General features: G+C 39.6%; 1 protein-coding gene across 1 annotated transcript in view; it reads right to left on the bottom strand.

Annotated features, from left to right (window-relative positions):
- The window catches only part of stpg2 (sperm-tail PG-rich repeat containing 2), a 61459-nt gene that overhangs the window by 11252 nt on the left and 24779 nt on the right, over positions 1-25428 (bottom strand). The window contains exons 8-11 of the mRNA XM_080467877.1: positions 25135-25294; positions 23029-23192; positions 22703-22795; positions 9-174 (exon numbers count right to left, since the gene is read on the bottom strand). Coding sequence (XP_080324003.1) covers positions 9-174; positions 22703-22795; positions 23029-23192; positions 25135-25294 — 583 coding nt within the window. The remainder of the gene's footprint in view (positions 1-8; positions 175-22702; positions 22796-23028; positions 23193-25134; positions 25295-25428) is intronic.

The raw sequence follows: 25428 nt of genomic DNA on the forward strand, positions 1-25428 counted from the left end.
TGTAGCACCTGGCACACTGGGGTTACGTTCGAGGAAGACATTATCTCGTGGGGCGGCGGAGAGGAAACAGCTGTGTCGTTTCTTTGCTCCTTCACTCCGAGGCTCCGCATAGGAGTGACCATCAACCCTCTCAAATGTCTCACGCACATTGTAAGCGTTGGGTGGAGGAGAATCCTGGAGAGAGAAGAGAGGAGTGCAAATCAAGTGTACAGTCATACTAACATTTTTATAGGAACACATTCATTATTTCTCTTGGAATGGCTCATTTTAACATCAATGAATATTAATCCAATGATATTGTCAAAAGTTTGGCATGCGGTTAATTACACTGGCCACATTGGCACAAGAGGAGGACCTAATAAATAATGTCAGTCACAGGATACAGTTATTCCGTCATCGCGTCAAAGTGGCTTTCAACCAAGAAATCAGAAATCTTCCATGTCAAGATAGGGGTCATGAGCTACAGTACGTCACCTAACAAATTCAGTTGTTTGGACCAAAACCACAAGAGTCAGCAAACCTCTCGTACTTTTGTTGGCAAACTGTGATACACTTAACAAGACCATGATCAACAAGATCATCCGAACCATTATGAAACTAAAAGGCTCAGTAGACATCATTACCTATGTGTTAATCTTAGCACATCTGAGTCAGTGGTATAGATTGAGCAGTATATGAATTCAGTCCTCAAGGTTGATTTGTTCGGAGGATGTTGTAATGGAAAGATGTGAATGAGTGTGACAAGGATCATTGGTCTGTATCTGTCAAGAGTGAAACAAGTTAAAGGTCAACTGTTGACAGGGACATAAGAAGCCAAGGATCATTGCTACATGTGATCCTACGATGGTACAGCCACTGGATTCCAGAACTAACATCTTGGTGCCAGAAACCACAGCACACCTTCAGCGGTTGAGTAGAGTCGACAAGTCACGGCTGTATTGCTGCAAACAGAGTTTATGCACAATATCAGGCATGTTTCGTAACTCCATCGGAAGACTCCGAGGATGTTGAAACATAAATGAGAGCAAACACGCTTCACGAGAGATAAAAGGAAAACGAGTAAGACCTAAGCGATGATGAAGGATTCTGAAGGTTAGTTCTTTGGTGTCACGGCCTCTCTCATCCTATTCTCCTGCAACCCACAATTAAAGTGACAAGATGTGTCGTTTCTCCCTAATATGTTACACGACTGACAGACTCACAGCTTGGCAGGAATACATTCATTAAAAAGAACAAACGACCCATTAACCAATCTGTTATCAGAACATCAGATGGTCGTGACAAACAATATCAATATCAGCCATGTAGGGACATTCATGCATGAAGATCACTGTTCGAATGTAAGTACGCGTTACGTTATCATCTGCATGCAAAAAGAGGTGAGTGCACGCACGCACGCACGCACGCACGCACGCACGCACGCACGCACGCACGCACGCACGCACGCACGCACGCACGCACGCACGCACGCACGCACGCACGCACGCACGCACGCACACACACACACACACACACACACACACACACACACACACACACACACACACACACACACACACACACAAGAATGTGCCTCCATACAAAGAGAGGACAGTGATAGAAACAAGGGTTTCGTTATAGGTAATGTTGCAGATAAAACCTGCTATAACAAGATCATTACAATCGTGTTCTTTAATGAATGGCTAATAATTAGGCGATCATTTACCCGGGAAACATTTAATGGATCCCAGTTGAAGTGATTTGGATCCGAAATGAGAAACTGGTGAATCATGTCACCTAGTTAGGAACTTGCACCACCATTGCTGCAGAGGAATCTCAGCTACCAGGGATTTGTCTTGTCGGTGGCTCTTTGAATAATTGATGTCGGCAGCTGAATATAGCTGCACAATCCATTTATCCTAAACAGAGCAGAGCTGTCATTTACCTCAAACTGTCATTTCCCAGCTGATGTTTTCTCCCCTTCCTCCTAGGTAGCCCCCTCTTTAATCATGGCTAACCCAGGCCTTTTAGCTTTTCATTATAAACACAGCAGGAGGAAAAGAAGGCAAAGCACATGTGCACAACACAACCTCACCCTCAAACACATATGCAATCAATTTAAAGGCATGCATGGAAATATATATAATATTTGCAATTTCCAAAGCAACTGTCCCACAACTGTGAAGGAAAATTACATCCAGTAACGGTGAGGGAAATGTGCTTCACCTGGTATCACTTGCTATGGTTTGGTGGATGTCTCATGGTGAATAGACCACAAGACACACACCTGTAGGCACACCTCTGTGGCACCCCATGGTCCATAATTATACCCAAATAAGGAACAAACTACTGTTCCCAGTAGTAGTCATCAACTATTGACAGCAGTCAGGTTGATTTTAATTATACACACTCGACATTTAGACAGCTCAATACTCTCTCTCTCTCTCTCTCTCTCTCTCTCTCTCTCTCTCTCTCTCGCACACACACACATATACACACACACACACGTACCTTTTCTTAACGATTCTGTCACATTGCCCTTGACTGTCTGAAAAATATCTCGGAGTGCATATATATACTGTAGATGCCAGACACACATTTGTGGCAGGCAGTCAGCCAGTGACACAAAATAACTGAAATTAAATATTGATGCGCCGAGACAGATTGTCAGACCTGACAGTATTTTTTTAACGAAAGCGAGCCAAGAGGAATTAAGAAAAGAAAAAAGTGAAAACTTTATATTTTGATATATAAAGTTAAAATTAATGCAAAATTTGAAAAGCTCCTGTTAATCACGACGATGTGGACCTGCGGGTCAATTATTATGTAAAATCACTAAAACATGACATCTTGATAAATATCAAATTTAACAACAAGTAAACACTAAATTACTTAAGAAGAGAGCTGGAGTGAAAAACATACCGTATATCGATTGAAGACAACATGCCACGAAGTAGAAATTCCAAGGTCACTGAGCAGACGAATAGAGTTAAGCCCAGCTAAAAGTTAAGACTGAACATTCTTCTCAATGAAAATCAACAAAATTAAAGTGTGTGTCTCCTTTCTGAACTGGTGACCTGTCCAGTTTTCTTTTCACCCTGTGTTTGCTGGGATAGGCTCCCGCCCCTTGCAACACTGTTCCGGTTTAAAAGGGTTTGGAAGATGGATGGATGTGTATCCATGTCAGCTATTATAGGCTGAACTTGACACTGTTGCAGAACTTCTCTAATATTGATAAAACTGGCTTCTTTCTTGTGTCAGGTCACTAGTGCAGCTGTACAATCCTACTGTCTGTCTGTCAATACGTCTACTATTGTGTAGATCTCTGTGCAGCACACAGTTTATTCATGACAAGTATTTGAAGTACACAACTCAGAACTCTGTTACCTTGACTAAGCATTGTGAACTAGTGGCAGCAAGGATTTCTCCATCACTTAACTGTACAAAAAACTCTATTTTCCTTGTATTTTCTTGGCTACAAGAAAGTAGCACTTTCCATCTAATTAGTATTATCAAGAATTTGAGTCCTTCTGTTCAGTATTCAGTCATTTTCCAACGTTGAAAATACATTGCAGTATTTTCTACTGTCACATTTAAATGATACAAAATGTAACGCATGCTCACGGTGAAATGGACAGTTTCACAAGAGTTTAAGAAATTGAAACGTAAACACAAAAGAATGTGTTTTCCTTTTTATCTTCTGACAGTATCGCCTTTCCTTCCACACCATGTTCTCTCACACTAATGAGTCAAGTACACCTGACAGCTGCAATACTAACAATTTGGCAGTATGTACAGTGACATGACAGCTTTGACTAATGATTGTGTGTGTGTGTGTGTGTGTGTGTGTGTGTGTGTGTGTGTGTGTGTGTGTGTGTGTGTCCAGCATTCCCCATTCTTCATGCTCTCATTACTCTTAATGCCTTTCATTTTCAGTTGCAGAACAGAATGCTATTTTCAGCTTCCATATTTACATATAATTCATCTATGTCGCGGAAATAATAATTTTTTAACTTTGCACATGTGCTAATGCAGTTGCGTGTATGCACGATGTGCGCACACGTGTACACGTGTATCAGGCATCTCCACCACACACGCACCTATGACACATTCCCATAGTCATTAAAAAAAAAAGGCAGCTCCACTGTGCTCTGTCAGGGTAAGCTCTGATTCATTTGGCATTTTCTTCTCAGGTTAAAAATAAACTTGCGAGTGAATTTGGCTTCTCCATATTGAAGCTAAAAATCTGGGAGGTTGACACTTGTCTGGGGCCAAATGATGAATCTTTTATGGTAACTATTAATAAAAATGTTCTGCAGACGTGAAACTGCAGTCCAGCTGTGAAAGAATGTGACAAATGTAATTTGATTTAGTTTTAAAAAGCTGCACAGCAGGTATTGCAATAAAGTTCTACTTGATCCTCAGTTTGTATACTATGCATCAAAAAACTACAATGAACTGAAGTTCCTCGGGGAGGAAAAAAAGCTATTGGCAGGCAGGAGCTGCAGCAATTAAGTTAAATGTAAATATAAACATCAAACAATAAACCCTGAGTTTATCCATGGCTGCAGTGTGGTTTACCAACTTCAAAAATGAGGTGAGCATCTCTCTTTTTTTTTTAGATTACATGTGCACCTTTAGTCTAGCAATTTCCCCACTTGCTTTAAGTACCTTCTTTTTTATTTTTTTGTCATTGTTTGTTCTTGCTTAGTAATTCCCTCTCACATGTAATCCAAACTCCTTGCATGGTTTGCATGCACAGAGGAGCCCAACTGGACACAAAGCAAAGAGAACACAAACCACGACTCCACCGTGCGGCCCCTCTTAGTAAACCAGCCATTATAAGCCATCAAAAATGTCCAAAGAAGCTGGTGCTTCTAGATATAACATGTTTTTTTAGCGCTATTTATTTGGTCAGAATAAGTATTATAGTGCCATTTTATAAAGAGAGATATGAGTAATGCATGTCAGTGGAAAAACCTCAGAAATCTGAGTCATAATTTGAAGGTCATAAATGCAGCTTTATGGGAGCAGACAATACTTGTAATATACGTGTAAAGACTGGCAGCACAATTTATTATCGACATAAGTATGATTAACTTGCAAAAGTCTGCGATGTACAGCCTTTGTATCATTTACAACTGTTCATACAAGATCTCCGAGTACATACTATAATGCTATCATGAGTGTGACAATAAAAAAAGTTTTATTTGTGGTATACTTTCTTCTCCTTTTCTTTCTTTTCAAAAAATCCGCCCATTTCACAGGGTATGCTGTTTTATGTTACCTATGAAGCTGTAACATTCATATGAGAACGGGAGCACAACATTTGTTTGCTTGTTTTCCTCTAAGACTTGACTATCGATGTCATTGTGTCATAAGCACAGCTGGTGTCTCATCACAGAGTCTGATAACCATCTGTCTGATTTCAGCAGGGAAGGTATGGCTGGTGTCACAAGGCCTTAATGAGGTTTTAGACAGGTCTTCAATATGGATGGAATGACAGAGGGAAACCATATGGGTCCCATTTGCTTCCTATTCAGACGTTATAGGCTGCAGTTAGTCGAACAACTTGCTGACGGCAACACTTTTCTGCTGTGTTTTTGTAATGTTGTATATCTTTCTACGTTATTTCTATCCTTGCTCATATTTGTATATTTGCTATTATCGCGGTACCTTGTTTGTTTCTCTTTTGTATTCCACTGCTTTAGCAATTAAAAAAATAAATAAAAACTGCATCTTTCTTTACATTTCTCTCACTTTATGGATATAGTATCCACTATAAGTTTAGCTTACTCTAATGCTGTGAAAACTGATCATTTTCCTGATCTTGCAGCGCGGCTCAGTTTCTCTCACCTCACATCACCTTGTGTCATATTTACATGTATACAAGCATTACTAATCAGATTTTTGAGGAACATCAGTATGGGGGGGGATTAGACTTCATCTCAGGTGAACCAGAGTGGGTCTAAGCCCAGATCAGTTCCACACCAGGAGTTAGCTGTCTCCCTCGGTCTTATTTATGTAGTAATCAGTGAGCTGTCTGAGGAGTGTGGCAGGTTTAGAAGGCTGTATAAACACTGACATCCACAGCTGGGGCCATCCTAATCTGCAATACATCCAGCAGTGGCCCAGAAGGCCTGGTTGAGTAAACACCCAGCCCGGGCCTTTCACATTACACCTTCCTGGGCTGAGCTCTCCTCATCCTGCCCCTGGCCGCCAGCCTGGTAGACTGTCTGCTTGGCTCCTAAAATCATCACCTGCTACTAAACAGCTGTCCATAGCCAAATACACACAAAAAAACACACAGCTGCTGTATAAAATGGCTGCACGCTCACATCTGCACATAGCTGCGCGTACATAGAAATGCATGAAACACGCAGCTGCTGGCCACAGCTGGTGCCCATGTTTTGGACAGAGAAATATACATGTAGGTATGCGTGTGCACGCAGTGGACACAGCTGCTGGCCGCATGTGCCGAGAGAGAGAGAGAGAGAGAGAGAGAGAGAGAGAGAGAGAGAGAGAGAGAGAGAGAGAGAGAGAGAGAGAGTAAAATAGGGAACAAAAGGGGGCAAAAATTAACCAAATGACAAGGAGTTCATAATGGAAAATAAACTGTTAGGATTGAGAGAAAAAAAAAAGCAAATGAGAAGAAAATGAAGCTGAGCAAACTGGCAGCATAAGTAGAACGCACTCTACATAATAGAGTGAGACAGGATCAAATTAAAGATCCAGACCTGGTCACATCTCACTGTCCCTAATCCAATCTACAAGTGAAAAATAAGTTTTTAATTTGTTTAAATAATGATCTACTTTCTGGGCAGTGTCACAGGTCTGCAGGTATCTGCTGACAATTCCATTATTCTCAGATAAATAATTACAAATGGGAGCCAATCCCTCACGTCACTTCCAAAAGTAGGTCGATACAAATGAAATTTGACAGGCAAAGCATCATTTCAATGGTAGAGTGAACAGGTGCAGCTGAAAAACTTCATTCATTGAATTAGTGACATTTAACATCAAGCCCTGGAGAAACGCTGAGGCCTTATGATATATCTTCTTTTGAATATTCCTTTGAGAGCGATAATAAAGGTGAGAGAGAAACAGACAATACATAAATCTGATCTGTGATTTTCTCAGAAAAAAAATAAATACTGGAATCTACAAGTTACATTTATGACAGAAAATCATCTCTAATATTGTTTTGTTTTGTACTTTTTGTAAGGATTTTGTAATTTTCCACTCAGGATCACTTCATAGAAAGATCACAAGAACAATTAACAGTCAAAGTCTAAAATAACTGGGGACAAGAATGTGACGGATAACAAGAAAAACACATTTGTTCAGCAAGTCTTCACTGCAAGTGCTAAACACTGCAAAGCTGTCTTTCCCTTACGTCATATTCTGGGAGTTTGTGCATATCAAATCCTTGAAACGCAGCCCAGTGTGTTTCATTTAAGGTTTATTTGTGATGCTGGTAAACTGTGTGGGGAATTAATCTGAATCAATAATCGACCAGTCAATTTGTATCTGGGTAAATTACAGAAATGGATGAATGGAAGTGGATCTTGAATTCAAAAAGTTTGAGGTTGACCTTTTTGAAAGGTTTTTTTCATCACATAACACACATACTCTATTGATAGTTGAGGGTACACAAATTATTTATCACTGACAAAACAGAGTATGTGTTTGCAGGATGTGTGGATGGTGGGCTTTATCTCACTGACAAAACTGCGAACAAAACATATGTGATGTATTTCAAATATGCCCTCGAAAGATGTTTTTTCTTTTTTTGGGGGGGGGGGGGTGAATTTGTGTCGTGTTTATCCACCTTCATTTGTAAGATGTCTTTTATTCTGAGTCACAGACAGTTTGTGAGGACAAGCTGTTTTTCACTTGGCTCGTTTTACAACAGCAAAACAGCAAGGAGGTAACAATAACCAGGACTTCACAGCGAGAGAGAAGGAGATGGGAAAAAGAGAAAAAGAATTTCACGGAGCGTATGTGATCTTTTCCTTCAAGCAATAACTTAGAGAGCAACCACACATCATAAAATCTGAAAGTGCAACACAGACAAGTTCTCCATCTGTGCCCTATCGCACATTTTAAGACTTGTTTTGCTCGCTCTTTTCTATGTCGTTTCTCTGCTGCTCATGTATGCAGCCTCCTTTTCCACATTTAGTCCCTGATTCTTTCCTTTTATTGTCTCAGTGAGCTCTCCTTTCTCCTATATTCGGCCTCACCCTCGACTTCTCCCCACACATTACTTCTTTGTGAATGAAAAATACTAAAGTACTGAGGCTTTTCAGTATAACATTTTATTAGTTCAGAATAAGTTGTCATGCATCAAACCAACTTAAAGGAGGAAAAACACAATCATGTACTGGGTACTCGTCAAGCCACAGTCATCCAAGCATGAAGGCCCGACAACGTGTCCAGAGAGTTTCTTCCAGAGAGTACCGGGTAATCAACGCCTCAAGTTTGATAAAACAAGTAAAGAAGATAGATGAATAGATATCACAGGGAAGCAAAGAAATCTGCAATACCTCACATTTGAAAGTGTGAGGCTGTAATATGCTCCGTGTCGATTGCCATTTCCATTTTAGGCACATCATGAACGTAACCATGAAACCATCATTGAGGAGCTTTAAAGAAGGACGTCGTCTCAGTTATACAATGAGATTAGTTGGTCTATCGTACCTGAAGCAGAAGAGAAATGGCTCTGCTTAAAAATCCCGATAACTTCAACTGAAATCCTTTTTTTTCGGGTGGGGGCAATTACTCCAACAGAATAGTGTGTTTCTCATTCCGGTCAGAGTCTAAATAGACTTCAAAGTTTATGAGCATTTCACATATCTCAACTTGGCTTTGCTTGGAGTACCACCAGTACAACAATCAGAATAAAAGAGCATCAGTCTAAATATCTCATTTCTGTACTCACTTAGTTCAACTTAAGAACACGGAGAGCAAGAGCAAATCTTAACTCCACAACATCGTGTAGTGTACTGAAAGTTATTGCTGATAATTGGTGAAGATCATTAAAATCAGAACCTCTAGAATCCACCAGCTAAGCGACAACCATTTATCTCCCTGCTTATCCCTATTCATCTCATACTGTGAACAACCTCAGGTTATAATAATTGTACAGATCACACTTAGATCCAGGTAAATGGCTCAATTCCAGACTTTTAAAGGGACGGCGAATTAACTTTAATGCTTTTGCATGAAAGAGAATAAAAGCCCTGTGTTTAGGGCAGACAATGCCCCAAATAGTCTTTAAATAACAAATATACAGCTGAAAGCGAGACTCACAGTAGATTAGGATAAATCACTGAACCTGCAGCTTTTACTTCAGACAATTCTATTTATTGTAAAGGGTAAATCCATTCTGAGAATTCTACTGAAGACACAGGGGGCTGAAACGCTAAGCGAGGTACCTCACTTATTTAAATATAATGCACTTTATGGATGCTATTTTTCATACAAATGCTTTCTTGTGCTTTTTTTTTTTTTTTTCCAATTGTAAAAGAATAACACATGCAGAGAAAGGCTTCAAGAAGCATTAATATTGCAGGGGCACTGCGCACACTCGCCACGAATCAGCAAGCTCTTGATGGCTCAAGTGTTTAACACAGGGAGTATTTTGTTTGACTTCCTCCACCCTTGGCGTCACAAGGAGTAAAGGACAAGAACAGTTCATTTCTAAGCTGGCTTACGATAATGTTGTTGCTTTTGGTGTCACATTAGGGGATGGATTTACTGGATTTGTCCTCCCTGGGCTTATGAACTACGAAGCGGCAGTTATCAATAATAACCCGGTAACCTCCATCACAACAGGTGGAGGCCTTAGTGATCAGCCACATGTATGGACTGCCTTATTGTTATCCACATCTGTTTAGTTCTCATTCTGGTTTTCTCCTTACTTCTGTCACTCATTTGCCAAGCCGATTGTTTTTCTATGTGCCGAACACAAATTCCTGACAATTGTGCTTTCTGCAAGTGTAAAGTTGTTTGATTCAGAAAGCTTTGGTTTATTTATGGCCTCATTTTGTTGATTTCAAATATGTAAATAGTGTGTCTGATGTGTGCTGTGCCATGTGCAGTGGTAGGTCCAGTCAACACTTTATTTGAGGAGCCCTGACACACATATTTCACAGAACTGCTGTAACAAAAATTGTGAAGTATATCTAAATATATATTTTAACACTTATATCATAAGTAGCAAAGGGTGAAGCAAAGTAACATTCATAAAGGAATTTTGTCTTACAAAGTCTATCCAAATATTTTTTATCCAAAAAGTCACACATATCAGACCGGCAACACAAAAAAGGAGGAAAAGATAGACACGCAAGAAAGAAATGTAGAAAGCAAAAACAGAGCAATTAAAACAGACACGCACTTCCCAGCAAACAGTTATCACAGCTGCTTCTCACGAGCTCACTTGCTAATCTGCTGTTGTTACATTAGCTGTTTAGGGGAAAATGTGTGGCGTGAATGACACAACACACACCTGCAGGCCATTTTAAGACATCAGAACTGCATGTGAATATTCAAATGATGTGACTGCTGTGTCAATAAATGAAAACAAGCCAAGACAGGAACAAACACTAATAGAAATAAGGCACAGGTTCTTAACATTCCAGCAATGTCCCATGATGGTCAAATACACACGAGAGCACATGCCTGTTAAAGCAAATTGCCACACATTGCCTGAGATGGCGGATAAAGCAATTGTTGCCATAATAACGCTTTGAAGTAGGAAAATCTTTTCTCATTGTATTATAACCTGCTGTGTGGCGTTGTGGATTCTGATAAGCCTTTAAACTCGCGGATCTATTCATAGAATCAGCCTGCCTTCCACAACAGTGCATACCCTCGTGGTCTTTAAAGACTTGCACTGTTTTCGGTGTTAAGGTCCAGTTAGTGGACATGGTGTGTTTATGCGTGTTGGATTACAATTTAACTTGAAAATGATGCCGACTGGCCGAGTTAAACTCATCAGAAGACAGTTTTACTGGCGCTTCCTGGTTGGGGACAAGCGGTGCGGGTAAATTAACAGGCATGGTTATACACTAGCGCACTGAGTGACTCACAAAATCAATATCATTGCTTTGCAGCTGCAAACAGATTAAAAAGAATGAGCAAAGTGTTAGAGGAGAGAAAAAAAACTTCTATCAGAAAGACAAGCCAATATAACTGATGGAATTGGCAACACACAAACACACACACACACACACACACACACACACACACACACACACACACACACACACACACACACACACACACACACACACACACACACACACACACACGTCTTCCTTTTCTCTCCATCAAATTCATGAATTGTTTAGAAGATATTCAGCAGAGCATGATGGGAGCGTTACTGTCTGAAGCCTCGGGGCGGAAGTGTCACAGAGGAATTCTCACTCAATCACTTAATTGTACATGTGCATGTGTATGTCTCACTATAATATATGTGTGTGCGTCAACAAAGGCTTGCAAGTGGACCCATCCATTAATGTGTTCTGGGTGTGCACTCTGAGAATTATTGAGCTAATATAGGAGTGTTAATAAGTATATTATGAGTGTGTGTGTGTGTGTATGTGTGTGTGTGTGTGTGTGTGTGTGTGTGTGTGTGTGTGTGTGTGTGTGTGTGTGTGTGTGTGTGTGTGTGTGTGTGTGTGTGTGTGTTCAGAATCTCACAGGGATTCACATCATCATCATTACCCTGACAGCTGACAGTAAAATCCATATCAAATCTATAAGTCCATTTTCCTGTTTTTGTTCCTTTCTTTCATCACCCGACTCCCTTGTCTCCCATAAATAGAGGCTGCACTGTGACATGCCATTAGCTGTCCACAGATATATCATAAAAATGCAATGAAACACAGAGACAAAAAGTCAATAAGTGACAAACTCTGGGCCTCTGCATATTTTGCAACTCCACATACTTCAAGAAAATGTTGCCCATGGCCTTCAATGCAACTGTTACACACGTTGACTCACATGCATGGCGTCAATTTAGTGCCAAAAACACAAGTGCATAAAAACTGTAATCACGCACAGTTGGACCACTTTCTGCATGAGCAGTGCCTTTTAACCTGCTTGCTATCTCAGTCTGTGCGCTCGTTAACCCCCCTCCTTTCTGATTGGCCACTTTAAACATCACTGTTTCCTGGTCATATAATTAATGACAGACTATCAATAGTATGAAAGATTAGGGTTTTAATATTACTTTGAAAAGAAAGAAAACAGCCTGCTGCTCAGGCTGGTTTAATCTAATAACAGTTGTAAAGTATTTTGATCAGTGTGATAACTGCAAATAATATATGTAGCACAACAAGGGTATTGTTTGTTATCCCCTCCCCCTCAACTTCTCTTCTCTTCTCTCTCTTCTCTTCTCTCTCTCTTTGTGCGTTCCCCCCCGGTCGTGTACGGCAGCCATGCCAACTTCTAATAAAGGCAGCAACAGGAGACTCCAGGTCTCTCCCTGTTGCAAGAGCAAAAACTGTTCTGACTCCGAAGGCTCTCAATCACATCATATTGTTGGTCCAAGCTGCCGAACAGGACAAGGGAATAAAAATTTTTTTAAAAAATGATTTACCTTTCTGCGAACAACCCAGATTAAACAAAATTAGGCGTTGACCAGACGTCAGTTTAGCTGGCACAGTAAAAAATATTAAATAAACCTAGCTCCATACATTGGTCCCAGTATAAAATCAAATGAAAATCTGAGATAACTACGCAGGACAAAAAGCCGATTCATACTTCATGAGAACATCGGAAGAAGTTCGGCACTTCGGGGTCTTGCCAAAGAAAATGACAGAAATTTTCTTCGGCCAGCTCCTTCTGGTTGAAGAAATATGGTTCGGCGGTGCCAACCATCTGGGACGAAATCGGTGCCGCTCTGCCGAAACTTCGCCACCGCCATGTGCTACGCATGCGTGTTCCAGGTCGCTAATGACTATCAGTCATATTTGAATCATGTTTAACATGTAACCTCACTACTGTATGAGCCCCGCACCCAAATTGCAAAAACTCAACATCATCACGCGCGGAGAGATCCCAGGCGTCACAGCGAGCGTGCAGAATGTGGTCTAACTGTGCGCTATTTCAGTTTTTATGCGCTTGTGTTTTTGTCGTTAAATTGACGCCATACACATGGCTTTTATTTATAGATAACATTTGTCTAATGCTGCTTTCCACAATTTGGCCATTGACCTTTCTTTTATTTCTTAATTGTTCTCTTTTGCTCTGTTCTTCCGGCACTCTCCAACCCTGTCAATCTCACCTAGTTCTTTCCCAGCGTGACGCCACCTCCTGTGTTTTTTCTATTCAGTTTATTCTGCAGAGCCAGGCAGTGATGCTGCTCTTCGGTTGTACAAATGTATGTTTAGCAAACACTCTAATTATCTCAACCAGAGCTAATAGGATAGATAATTACACATTACAAACAGATGCTCTTCCATTCTCTTTTGTCTTTCCTTCATTCCCTCCCACTGCTTCTTCCATTCAGTTTCATCTCTCCTTTAATTTTCTGTGTTTCTCAAGCCCATTATGTGCAACATCTTTTTTTTTTTAGAGCAATATGTTTGTTTTCCAATTGTCATCAACATAAATGAGGCTTTCTATGACTGCGTCAACCCTCCTCCATCAATTCTGTCCGATTTTCTGCATCAGAAATGTAACAGACTACTAAATATGATTTTCATACTGTATTTGATTAGAAAAAGATAGAAGGGCAAACATTTCGTTTTCACATCGGTACAGCATGTTGTAGGTGCATCCAGGGCCTATCTTTTTGAAAGTCACAAGGTGTGAGAAGTTGCCGTCTATAGTTGTGAATTGTCTGTTTTTCTGTTTTTATAATTATTTGGATTTTGCTGATGTACAGCACAATGAATAGAGCTTCCTATTGCTGTCACTAGTACATGTGGCAAAATGTTTGTTTATCAATGCCTGGATGAATGAAACATTATTTCAATAGAATCACCACAAAAAGAAGGTCATTGTTTTCTGTAAAAAGGAGAAAAGGGTTGTTTGTGCAAATACCTGGAATCGGTGTCTGTAAAACCCAAGTGACTATATACTGATATAACTTTCAGCTGTCCCTTTAAAATCAATAATCACAACAGCTTCTAGCAACAAATCCAAAGTCAAATGCTCCATGTGCCATAAAGATCAGGAGAAACTCCTCCCCGCTTTCATCGTAAGTAATATTTTGATGGTCTTGTCTAAATGCTTTTGCTGTTGATGTCCAGTGGAGGAGGCTACGATGCAAGGCGCTCAGTCCATCCATTGAGGGCAATTCAGCGTTTACATATCAGTGAATGGTTCAGGTCAAGAATATATTCATGATTTTAACCAAACATAAACATCAGATGTGATGATATAGGTCAACATGACAAAGCAACATTTCGCTGTAATGCTGCACACACAGGGAACAAACTACAAACAGAAGTTAATTCAGCAACACGGGAATATTTTGAACCTTAGAAAAACTCCTTTTTCATAGTTCTTTTGATCTTTCTGCACTTCTTCATCCCTGAACAGAATAAAGTGGTGCAGAAGATGGATGGATGGATGGATGGATGGATGGATGGATGGACAAATAAAGAAAACAGATGTCAAATAGGATTTTTTTTTATATACGCCTGTAGTGCCGCATCATGTAATAATGGTACAATATGTAACAATGTAATACATTTTCAACTTATTGTGTAATAACGCTGCATTTTGTAATAATCTGCTACATTTACTAATAAAAGTCTTGAACATGTTTCGTAATAAACTTTGCCGCAATTTGTAATAACTTGTCACACATTGCAACAGTTATTACAAAATGTAGGTGTTCCATTTTACTTTAAGAAGAAAATGTAATCATTTGGTGCATTATGTTAGAAATGTTGCCTTTTATCCGTAGACATGGTTCTATGTTTAATAATGAGGAAAAAACAAAAATAAGAGTCAGTTGGACTATATTTATATGTCACTTTTTGCTTTTGCTCATGTCCTGCCAACATAGCCATGGTAGACTGCCGAGCTCGAAATCAGGTTTAACTTTTTAGGATCGCCTGCCATTGTGGCTGGTAGATTTCAAAAGTTACAAGCCAATCAGTATTTCCACCAGCCATTTATTTTTTCTTGAAGAAATAAAACCAGATTGTAAGTACCACCGAGTGCATTTAATAATGTAACTCGCACTTTTGTAATTACTGCAATATGTAACAAGTTATTATAAAATGCAGCAAAGTTTATTAAAAAGAAAATTGTGTTCAAGAATTTTATTACAAAACTTCTTAACTATATTTTCAATAATATACCTGCTTGCAGAGCTTGTTTGTTTGTTTGTTTTTGACAGTGACAGTGCATGTAGCTCAAGCATTTTTGCGCTGACTTAAAAACCATGGTTTACTAAATCCCAATTTGGACCGTACAAAACCCAACCACCAGTCCACATGTTGTTCTGCACTAATGGTTATTTATGGATCTGGATATTGGAAGTCTGGAAGTTCAAAGAATCAGTGGGAGACTTTCATTACATGCTGGACGCACGGGGTGATTAAATATTCAACAATGACTTGGTGCATTTCCCAGTGGCAGTTCCTCCAGCTCCGTCCGTGCTCCACACAAGCATAATTGGCCATGTTTGCAGGTGGGGAGCCGTCGAGGTGCTGGTGAAAAGAAGCTGCTTACTTTTCAAACACGTTTTGGAGGGAGCTAATGCTTGTCTGCAGCCCCACGTAGCACATTCTGGACTTTCTAAATTGGGAAAATTCGGTGGGGGTGGGGGGTGGTTGGGTAACAAAAATCTGATTTATTTTTCAAATCAAAATAAGATGTAGCAAAATAGAAAAACAAATCCCAAATTGCATATTTGGCTGCTTTTCAGAGACGCAATATTATCACACCATATAACTCACCCCAATCTTTTTTCTTTTTTTTTTGCTGGTACTACCTTTTGAGTACTGCATGGAGGAGATCTGAGACTCCACACGGAGCCTCCTTTATGACCAGTTAATGAAAAATCACCCGGGGACATCTTAGCTGTAACAGTTAGCCACATGCTGCGTACAGCCCTGGCTGTATGCGTGGCAACAAGTCCCCCCCCCCCCCCCCCCCCCCCCCCCCCCCCCCCCCCCACTGGGCCGGATATTAAGAGAGTCTAATCAGGAAACAATCACAATCACATGAAGGAGTGAAACTCGAAAGAGAAAATAAGTGTACATCTCTATAATCTAGTACCTGTACGAACGTTTAAATCCTTTGTACTTTAAAGTAAAAGCTTCTCTCTCTCTTAACTGTGAACATTTGGGTAAAATTATTTACACTACAGAGCTTTTGAAACAGGAAATATGAAAGGAGTACTCTTTCAGCTGAAATGACACAAGTTGTTTTTGTAGATGTCTTATCTGACTTTGAACAGATGTTTAATACATTCTTCTCTCCGTTCTATTAGCTAGACCCTTTTTACATTCCAGATCTTTTGTTGCGCAGTGGCAAAGTCCAGCTTATGATCATTTATTCTGTCGACAGTATAAAATTCAAACCTGTTTATTATTCAATGAATCCCCTTCAGAAAGATTATACCGTGGTCAGATGTGTTTTGAATGACAGGTGGGCCATGGTTTATTTAAACTGGTCTATGGTGTCTTATCTGGTGGTGTGCCATCAAAGGATACTTAAATCCCTGACAATGTGAATCAAACACAACTCAACTAGTTCAAATATTTGAAGCTATGACAGATTTGTGCTATAGCTATAGGTCTGGATCTGATAGGAGCTGATTACCTGTCTGAGGAGAAGTGAAAGTCAGACATTTCGTTGGAAGTGACAGACATAAAAGGAAAGGTGATTATGAGTGGAGCATATTTTAAGTGGGAGTTTGCATTTGGCTCACACTTTAATCTAGTGCCTTTTCATTTTTTTTTTTTTTCATTTGATCTTCACTCTTTTTTTCTGAAGATATATTTTTTTTCATCTTCCTACAATTTCCTTTTTCTATTTTTTTGCTTTCATTCCATTTTTTCACGGCCCTCCACTGTTTCCACATTCAATCTTCCTCTTTCAACCTTTCCTGATACTGACCTTTCTATTACAGAGGTCATAGAAGGCCCTTAGGCTGCGCTGGGAGAGTAAACTGGTGGAATTTAATTTGGACCTGTGTTTCCACCTGCGGCCGTGAAAATCCTCTCCCAGCTCTTCTATAAATCAGTGAAGTATTGGCCCGTCCCTTAAAGCGACAGGAGAGATGTTTGACTGGGTATTTTGTCAGTTAGTTTTTTCAAACATGTTGCTGCATTACGTCACCTCTGCCAGTGTTGCACTGTTTTCACCGAGGCTGCTGGATGCACTGCTGCACACTAAGTGAGCGGAGTGGGTTTTCAGTGGGAAAGGACATCGGATCAGTAATAAGGTGTCAGTCCATTAGGGAGAATTTTTTGTGTAAGATTAAAAACTGAAAATACATGACTTGTCTTATGCTCCTGATGTTATACCAATCAGGATATTACTACAAACAAGTACCATTAAGGGGCCACATGTTCTCCCCATGTGTGGGGAAGTACGTTTTGTGTATTTCCGGTTTCCTCCCACAGTCCAAAAGCACACATGGTTAATTGGTTAGTTCACACCCATAGGTGTGAATCAGAATCAGAATCAATTTGATTGTCATTATCCGTATGCCTCCATACACGCAAATAAATTGCAGTTGGAAGTCCCGGCTTTTGACCAAAAAGAAAAAGGTATAAAATAGACCTTTAAGAAGGTGCAAACACAATGGACTCAGATCGAACGTATACGTTGTGAATGTGTGTGGTTGTGTAGTTGTCTGTCTCTGTGTGTTTGCCCTGTGATGGACTGGAGACCTGTCCAGAATGTATCCTGCCCTCGTCCATAGTAAGCTGGGATTAGTTTCAGCGCTCCATGACCCTGCAAAGGATGAAGCGTTATAGAAGATGAATGAATGGAAGTACTATAAGCCATTGAAAGTATACCTCTGGTATTTGAAACATCCCTAACTGAATAGCAGTCCAACCCTATAAGAGTTTCATTGATCTGGAAGCAAAATATTTCCTTTATTACATTTTATTTATTTATCTATCCAGCTTCTAAACTGCTTGATTCTACTCAGAGTTGCAGGGTGTTGGCGCTGACGGCAGCTGACTATAAGCAAATTCAGTGTACAGATTGCCAGTCCATGACAGGGCAAACAGAGAAATAGACTACCTCAGATTTAAACATACCGGCAGTGTCACCCATTATCCTGAAATTCATGTATTTGGACTGTGATAGGAACCTGGTACCTGGATAAAATCCAAACATGTCCTGAGAGAATATGCACAGACAGCCCTATAAGCCTAGGATTGAACTATAGGTAGTAAGGCAACAGTGCTAACCACCATAGACAGGGTTTTTTTGTCCATAAAATTGCCTTTTGGGTGGATTTTTCATGTTTTGAACAATCCAGCTTGACATGTTCAGATACTTTGTTCGTCAATATTCCTGGACCCTTTAAGTCCAGTATCTAAGTCTAGGAGAGGCCATTCAATGAAATGACTTGTTGATGATTTGAAATACACAACAGTAGTAAGAAAAGAATACAGCAGCTCCTCTGGTGAATGTGATGCTGTCAGAGTCGTTGATCGTTGGGAGTTTTTGGTATACTTGTGACCTAAACGATTGCTGTTTGCATTGAATAGCATGGAAATAACTTGTAACAGTGCAACTGCATGGTAAGAGGCAGATATTTGCTTCAACATGAGCAAACAATTACTTTAAAAGCGTGAGCAACTGATCTTCCAAAATAATGTTGAACACTAGATTGGTCAATTATATGACAATGATTAAATCAGACTAAGCTAAACCTGTGGCCTACTTTCAGGTCTACAGGTTGAAAGGCTATTTTTACACTTCGTAAAGTTGATGTGTTCCTCTTTTTTTTGTTTGTTTGTATTATATCAGCTAGACAGATCTATCATAATGTCCCACATATTTAATTTTATGTCCAATGTTTTGTCTATTGCAAGTAGTCAAATGTAAAAAAAAAATGAGATGACATGAAGTGGGAGCACTAAACTCAATCATACTGTATCGTGGCGAGGCACAGCAGCTATGTTTATGTGGCACATTTCAATCTCAAGGTAACTCAATGTGCTTAATATGATCAAACGTAAATGAATTTAATTTATGTAGCGTTGTTCTACTGCTTGAGCAGCCCCCAAATGTGTTAAGTCACATTCACCCATTCACACACACAGACACACACACACACACACACACACCAGTGGAAGTGGCTGCTCAGCAAAGTGCTCAGTCAATCCACTGGGAGCAGTTTGGGTTTTTTTGCATTGCTCAAACACACTTTTACATATGGACAGATGGAGTTACGGTTCAAGTAATGTTTTCACATCGAGTACAGAGAGACTTTTCAGACAGATAACAGTACTTCTAAATCCTGTTCCATTCTACCCTTCCTGCTGCTGCTTTCATGTCCTATCGGGTATTCAACTGCATTCACTCGCTGTCCGAACTATAAATCATTACATGACTAAAAGGCTGAAATTCACTTCTTCTGAGTAAGACGCAAGTCAGGTTTCTTACTTGTGAAACGTTACTTTCAATAAGGTGTTTAATTTTATTAATTGAGACATAAAATAATTTCCATTTTGAAATACATTTATTGTAGCTGTGGCAGCTCAGTATCATTCAATGGAACAACAAAAGGTAGAAACCGCACCTATCAACACAGAATTTATCCCGCTATATTTCTGATGGAGAATGCTGATGCTTGTCTGTGTATATAAGTAATAGGGTTCTTAATCTGTCTTTTCCAAGTGCACAAGTACAGAGCCGTGACATCAGACAGCAAACTGCCCGCGGAGCAAGAGTTCAAGCTAAACCGAGTATATCACAAAGGGAAGTTCTGCTGTAATTTCAGGCATAAACAAGTATTTTTACCTGAAACTCTGCTCCAGTGGGAAGTGTTCAATTGGGCTCACACAGGCCCACACACAACTCACCACAGTGCATGCATAAAAAATAATCAACACAATTAATCCAAAACTGTAACTCAGAACCAAACACTGACTGTAACCAAGTTGTAATTACAAAGTCACACTTAAAATTGGATCATAGCTGTAAAAAAAATTAATTAAAAAAATCTATATTGTTTGGTCCCAACAGGTTAGGCCGGACCCCACAACTCTTTGTATTCCTACAAACACACACATGCAAAACCATGCTTACACCAAGAAACAGCAGTACTGTATATCAAACTCAAGCAGCAGCATCAGAAAAGGCCTTCTCCAGTTATGCTGTTTGATGAATGTATGTTTATAGGAATATATAGGAATACTCTTTGGAGCAGATTTGCTTAAAGGTGAAAATATAAAGCTTTACATGCTGAAATATGTTTAAGTTGACAGAGGAGAGAAGTGATGAACTAAACCCAGAGAAGTTGATCCATGTACATAAAACACACTCATTTCTTCTGTAAGGGCGAAATTACCCTCTAAATTCTGTCTTTCTTGAGAGCTGCATAGTTTGTACTGTTAAGATCCGTTCTGGGGACCTTTGCCTCAAGATGGAGATAACGCTTCTAACCTTTGGAGTTAATCAGAGTAAACACCAGCTGGCACCCAGAAGGGCACTTGAAAATACAAATTGTGTATCTTGAATATTAAAATTCTTGTGCATACTAGACTGGGGGTTTGGGGTGGGGGGTGGGGGTGGGGGGGGGGGGGGGGGGGGGGTTAGAGCAAACCCTCCCATCCACCTGCTTCACTGTGTTTTTTCATTATTCTTCATGATCTATATGCAAATAAATACATATAGGAAGGCTTTGGTACTCCAAACATTGCCAGTCCTTTTCTATTAGGTACTTCCTGACATCAAAGTCAAATGCAGTGTTAGCACAGCATTGTGGTGTTCAACACACAATTCCAAAGGTAATAAAAAAGACAAAACACAGCCATAAACAAGCCGAGTCAATGTAATTGCAGTCCACCCATATTTCTGTTGACTCTGCCTATAAACATCTCAAACAACAACAATTCTTGAACTAATGTCTTGAACGGATATACCCGGAAATTAACTGTTTAAATGCAGTGAGTATATTTATTTTAATCATCCGTTTCAACGCAGAATCAATGAATCAACCATTGTGTGAAAAGAACAGAGAGAATGCAAAAGATTCACCATCTGAAAAAAGATATACAGTAAAATTCACACTGTATGTTTGTAATTCGGTAAAATCCATTTTTCTAGTTCTTGCTTGTGAAAGCAGTAAGTTATGACCCTGCGGATTGGTAACTAAATAAAACTAATTATAGCCATGATTAGATTTAGCCTTTTCTCAGAACCTGAATATCAGCATTAAGAATCATACCCGATTGTTGTCAGTTGTCCTTTAGGTATGTCTCCAGGTTGAGATGTCTTTACTCACTCCACATACACACAGAAATATGTTCTCTCTCCCGGAGCGGTGAGAACATCTTGGCCAATCTTTTCCCTGGTTTGAGAGTTTCATCATAAACTTTGTTCTTTGGCATTGCTACCTCAAGAAAATGAATTCAGTTTTCTATTAAATCAGAGTTTAAATCCAGAACTTAATTGTTACTTGACTGGCAGTTTTGGAGTGACGGTGCCACAACCATTAACTACAACAATTCCCTAGCTTAATGTAGCTGGTTAATTCAAACAGTGTGAACACTTCAGCAGTGAGAATTAACAAAGCCGCCAGTATGAGCAAACAAAACATGCACCTAAAGTGAAAACAGAGAAAGTAATATTCAAGACAGTCATTTTCTATGAATAATGAAAGTGCGATTTAGCTGTTGAAAACTTTTTTGTGGGTTTGAAATTACCTTTTTCTCTCCCTCAGTTACACCTCAGAGGCTTTAGCACACCAATATTGAAACAATTTGATACATACATTTTTTTTCCTCCACTTTTTACAAATGCCACTTATATTCTCGTCACGGCTGAAAAGTTACCCCAAGGGAGTCGGTAGACTTTTAAATGGCACAATTCACTGAGAGCTCATTCTGGGGTTTAGATAAATGAGTCTCAGTAAGGCACTCTTGTGTGACATTGCTTTAAGATGCCCAGTGGCTATAGAAATATTCTTTTACTTAAATTAATACAACAATATCTTAATAGAAGATTGAATTTAAATAGTGACATTATCAACAATAACACTGAAAAATTTGGAAGTAAATGCACTTTCAAATATTTTTGGGGGGGAAAAGGTGCAGTACACCTGTCATTTTGGATCAATGACAACAGATGCGTTATCTGTGAAAAGATATTGGTAGCTGTACCCGAATAGCATATGCGGAAATGTTTGGCTATATAAAAGCATGTGTAGATTAAAGCCACTGTGAGAGGAATTAAGGCACACAAGTGGATGTGAGGGAATTCGTGAAAAGCACAGGAAAAGGTGCACTGAAGAGGAACAAGAAGCTGAATATCACAGATGTGACCTGTTTTCTTTGGCATAAATAAGCATTAGGATGAAGGAAATAAGACACAGTAAAAGAAAATTCAGTGACGCAATGGCCCATTTATGAAAGGAAAACTTGGCATTCGCTGCCGTTTTTACTTCATCTCAGATCCCTTTTAAAGTATGTTTGAAGTCTTGATTGTAAAAAAAGAAGTCAGGGGAAGATAACGGCGTGAGCAAACTGGGAGACCAACTGAGAAGCGAAAAGAGACTTACTTTGGCGATGAGCGATGACGCCAGTCGCTCGGTGGCTGATTTGAAAACTGCAGTGTTCTGCTGCTTATATCTCTCCTCCGTCTTCTTTTCTGTCTGAACGAATAAACAGATAGTAATCAAACGCAAGCACGGTAACAAGGATGTTTATGCTTTCAGCATAGTGCTCAGAATAAAAGCAATGGTAGTTATTTGTGGATCTGTTCTTGGAACTTTGCAGAATTGTAACATGTGATTGAATTTACGCCTGAAACTGTGGCACATAGCAGAATGTCTCAAAGAAGGAGCAATACGAATAAATTAATTAATGCTGCTTCAGAAATCCCCACCTCATACTGTCCTGGACTCGGTACTTCGACTGCCTCCTTGTTTTGGAACACAAAGCTACGCGCAGAAGAGGAGCCAAATCCTCCCTTCCTGGTCTGTTCGAAAAATCCCTTTTTGAAACTCTCTTGGGCGAGACCGTGATCAAACACGTTGTAGGAACCCGGCCCTGGACAGAGGAACACAGGAGTCGTGACAACTGTGAAGATGGTAGAGCATGTTGCTTCTTTTCAATGACTTGAGAGAGAAGTCGTCACAGATAAAAATTTTATAAAATGGTCATCTGTGACACTGTCCATAAATGCAATATGTGCGGTGTGTAAATGGACCATTTGAAACACAGCTGGAAACATGGAACTCAGAGATAACAGAGGCTCACTGTCACATTCGTGTGGCAGTCATGACTCAGGGCTGAGAGTGACATCTGTATCACACCTGTGCTAAAACAAATGAGACTCTTGTGTGTTACTTCCATTTTAAGATGCGTCTCCTCAGCAGAAGGTTGGCATGTGTTAAAACCTGACTCAGCCAGAAAACAAAGGGATGAATACCCCCAACAAGTTCTGCTCAATTTACAGCTCACTGTAAATTTGGGACTCTTTTTTTTTTTTTTTGAGTATGTATTTCCACCCATACTGATGTACAATTTATATCATATAATCTACTCTGCTCCTTTTAGAATCACATCACTATAGAGTTTAATCTTTTAACAGAGACGAGCACAGGAGTTTTTCATCCTGGGTTCTTGTCTTTGAGTTCATATCAGGACAGATGTTTTGTCTCAATCTGTTCATTATTTGTGATTATATTCTTTGACTTTCAAACTAAAATATTACACATCACGGCTTTATCAATATAACAGTAGTTAGTAGTTAGAACTCTCTCCAACTCAAGCAATAAAAGTCCCCAGGAACTGAGGAGAATCATCACTTTTCCAACAAGTGATATATCTAAAAAAAAAAAAAGAATAATTCAAGACATTGCAAGTGGAAAACAATGGTGATTTTAGAGGACAAAAACACAATATACGTATGTATGCACCCTATACAGTCTGTATTGTGAAAAAAACCTCCAGAAAAAGTTAATTAATCATGATGTACACAGACATGACATTCTAGTAAGAGTGGGCAGCTTCTTCTTTCAGTTCTGTTCTGCAACAAGCACTGAAACCTACTTCAGACCTTTACTTCACCGCCATCAGGAGTTCTTTTTGTTCGTGTGCATAAAGACTTTGAGGGCTGAAAGGATGCTGTTCAGTCTCCTATACAAGAAGCCAACCAGACAAAATACTCAAAGTTTGAATTTTGATATCGTTTGGATAAAATGACTCACATCTTTTAAATCAGCGTATAAACACCAAGTTGCGACTCCGTGACTTCAGGTAACCTTGTATCGACTGGAATCCACTTCCAGAAAATCTTTTTGTAACCTTAAACAAAACTGGGACTTGCTGCAGCCTCAACTCACCACTCACTTCAAAACATGTCTTCACCTCAAAACTGAGTGATTGACATTATCTAGACCTGCTTTTGTCCAGGTTGAAAAGTTCCGTCAGCACCATTAATACCTGAACAATACACACACCGCTCAATTCTGCACCCTTTTTATTTCTTTTGAAAAAAAAAAAAAAAAAGTTATTAAAAGTTTCAGAATAGTTTTTTTAATACTTTCTTTGATCGTTACTTGCAAAACTAAAGTGACCGGTCATGTCAGTTTAAAGACCCGACCTTTTCAACAACATGGATTGTTATTAAACTGCAGAAAGTTCTCCGAATGTGAAACAGCAACACAGATGTCATTAAACAATGTCCTCAGACATTACAGGAAAGCAATCAAGTGCCAGTGATGTTTGACAAGGTTGTATAATAAGAAACAAACTGCGAAGAGCAGAAAATCTGTCAGAAAATCTGTTTCTGATTAAAACAATTACAGCAAAGCAGCAACATGTTATGTCTTCACACAAACAAATGATTGCTTCATCCAGTAATATATATATATATATATATATATATATATACAGTAGATATATATTAAAGCAGGGATCACTGTGCACAGCATCCAAAGTGAACATAGCACGCAGTGAACCGACACACAAGCATACACATGCTGACCTGGTAGGGAGGCTTTTCTGTGGTTGGGAGAAAACCTGACTGAAGTGGTACCAAATGGGCTTTTCTTCACTCCCGTGGTCCTCTTCAGCAGCTCAAGTGCACAGCGCGGGTCATTATATATGCCAACAGGGGGCGACACTTCTTTGACAGGGCTAAACCTCTGATGGAGGAAGATGAAAGGAAATGACACGGACAAAGAGGTGTGAGAGAGAAAACAGAAATCGTGGTTTCTAAGGCAGGAACACAACACGGACACATTTGACAATTCACAATTCAGTTATCAACGGCTATTTC

This window comes from Lipophrys pholis, assembly GCF_963383615.2.
Source record: "Lipophrys pholis genome assembly, chromosome: 7".
Taxonomy (NCBI): Eukaryota; Metazoa; Chordata; class Actinopteri; order Blenniiformes; family Blenniidae; genus Lipophrys; species Lipophrys pholis.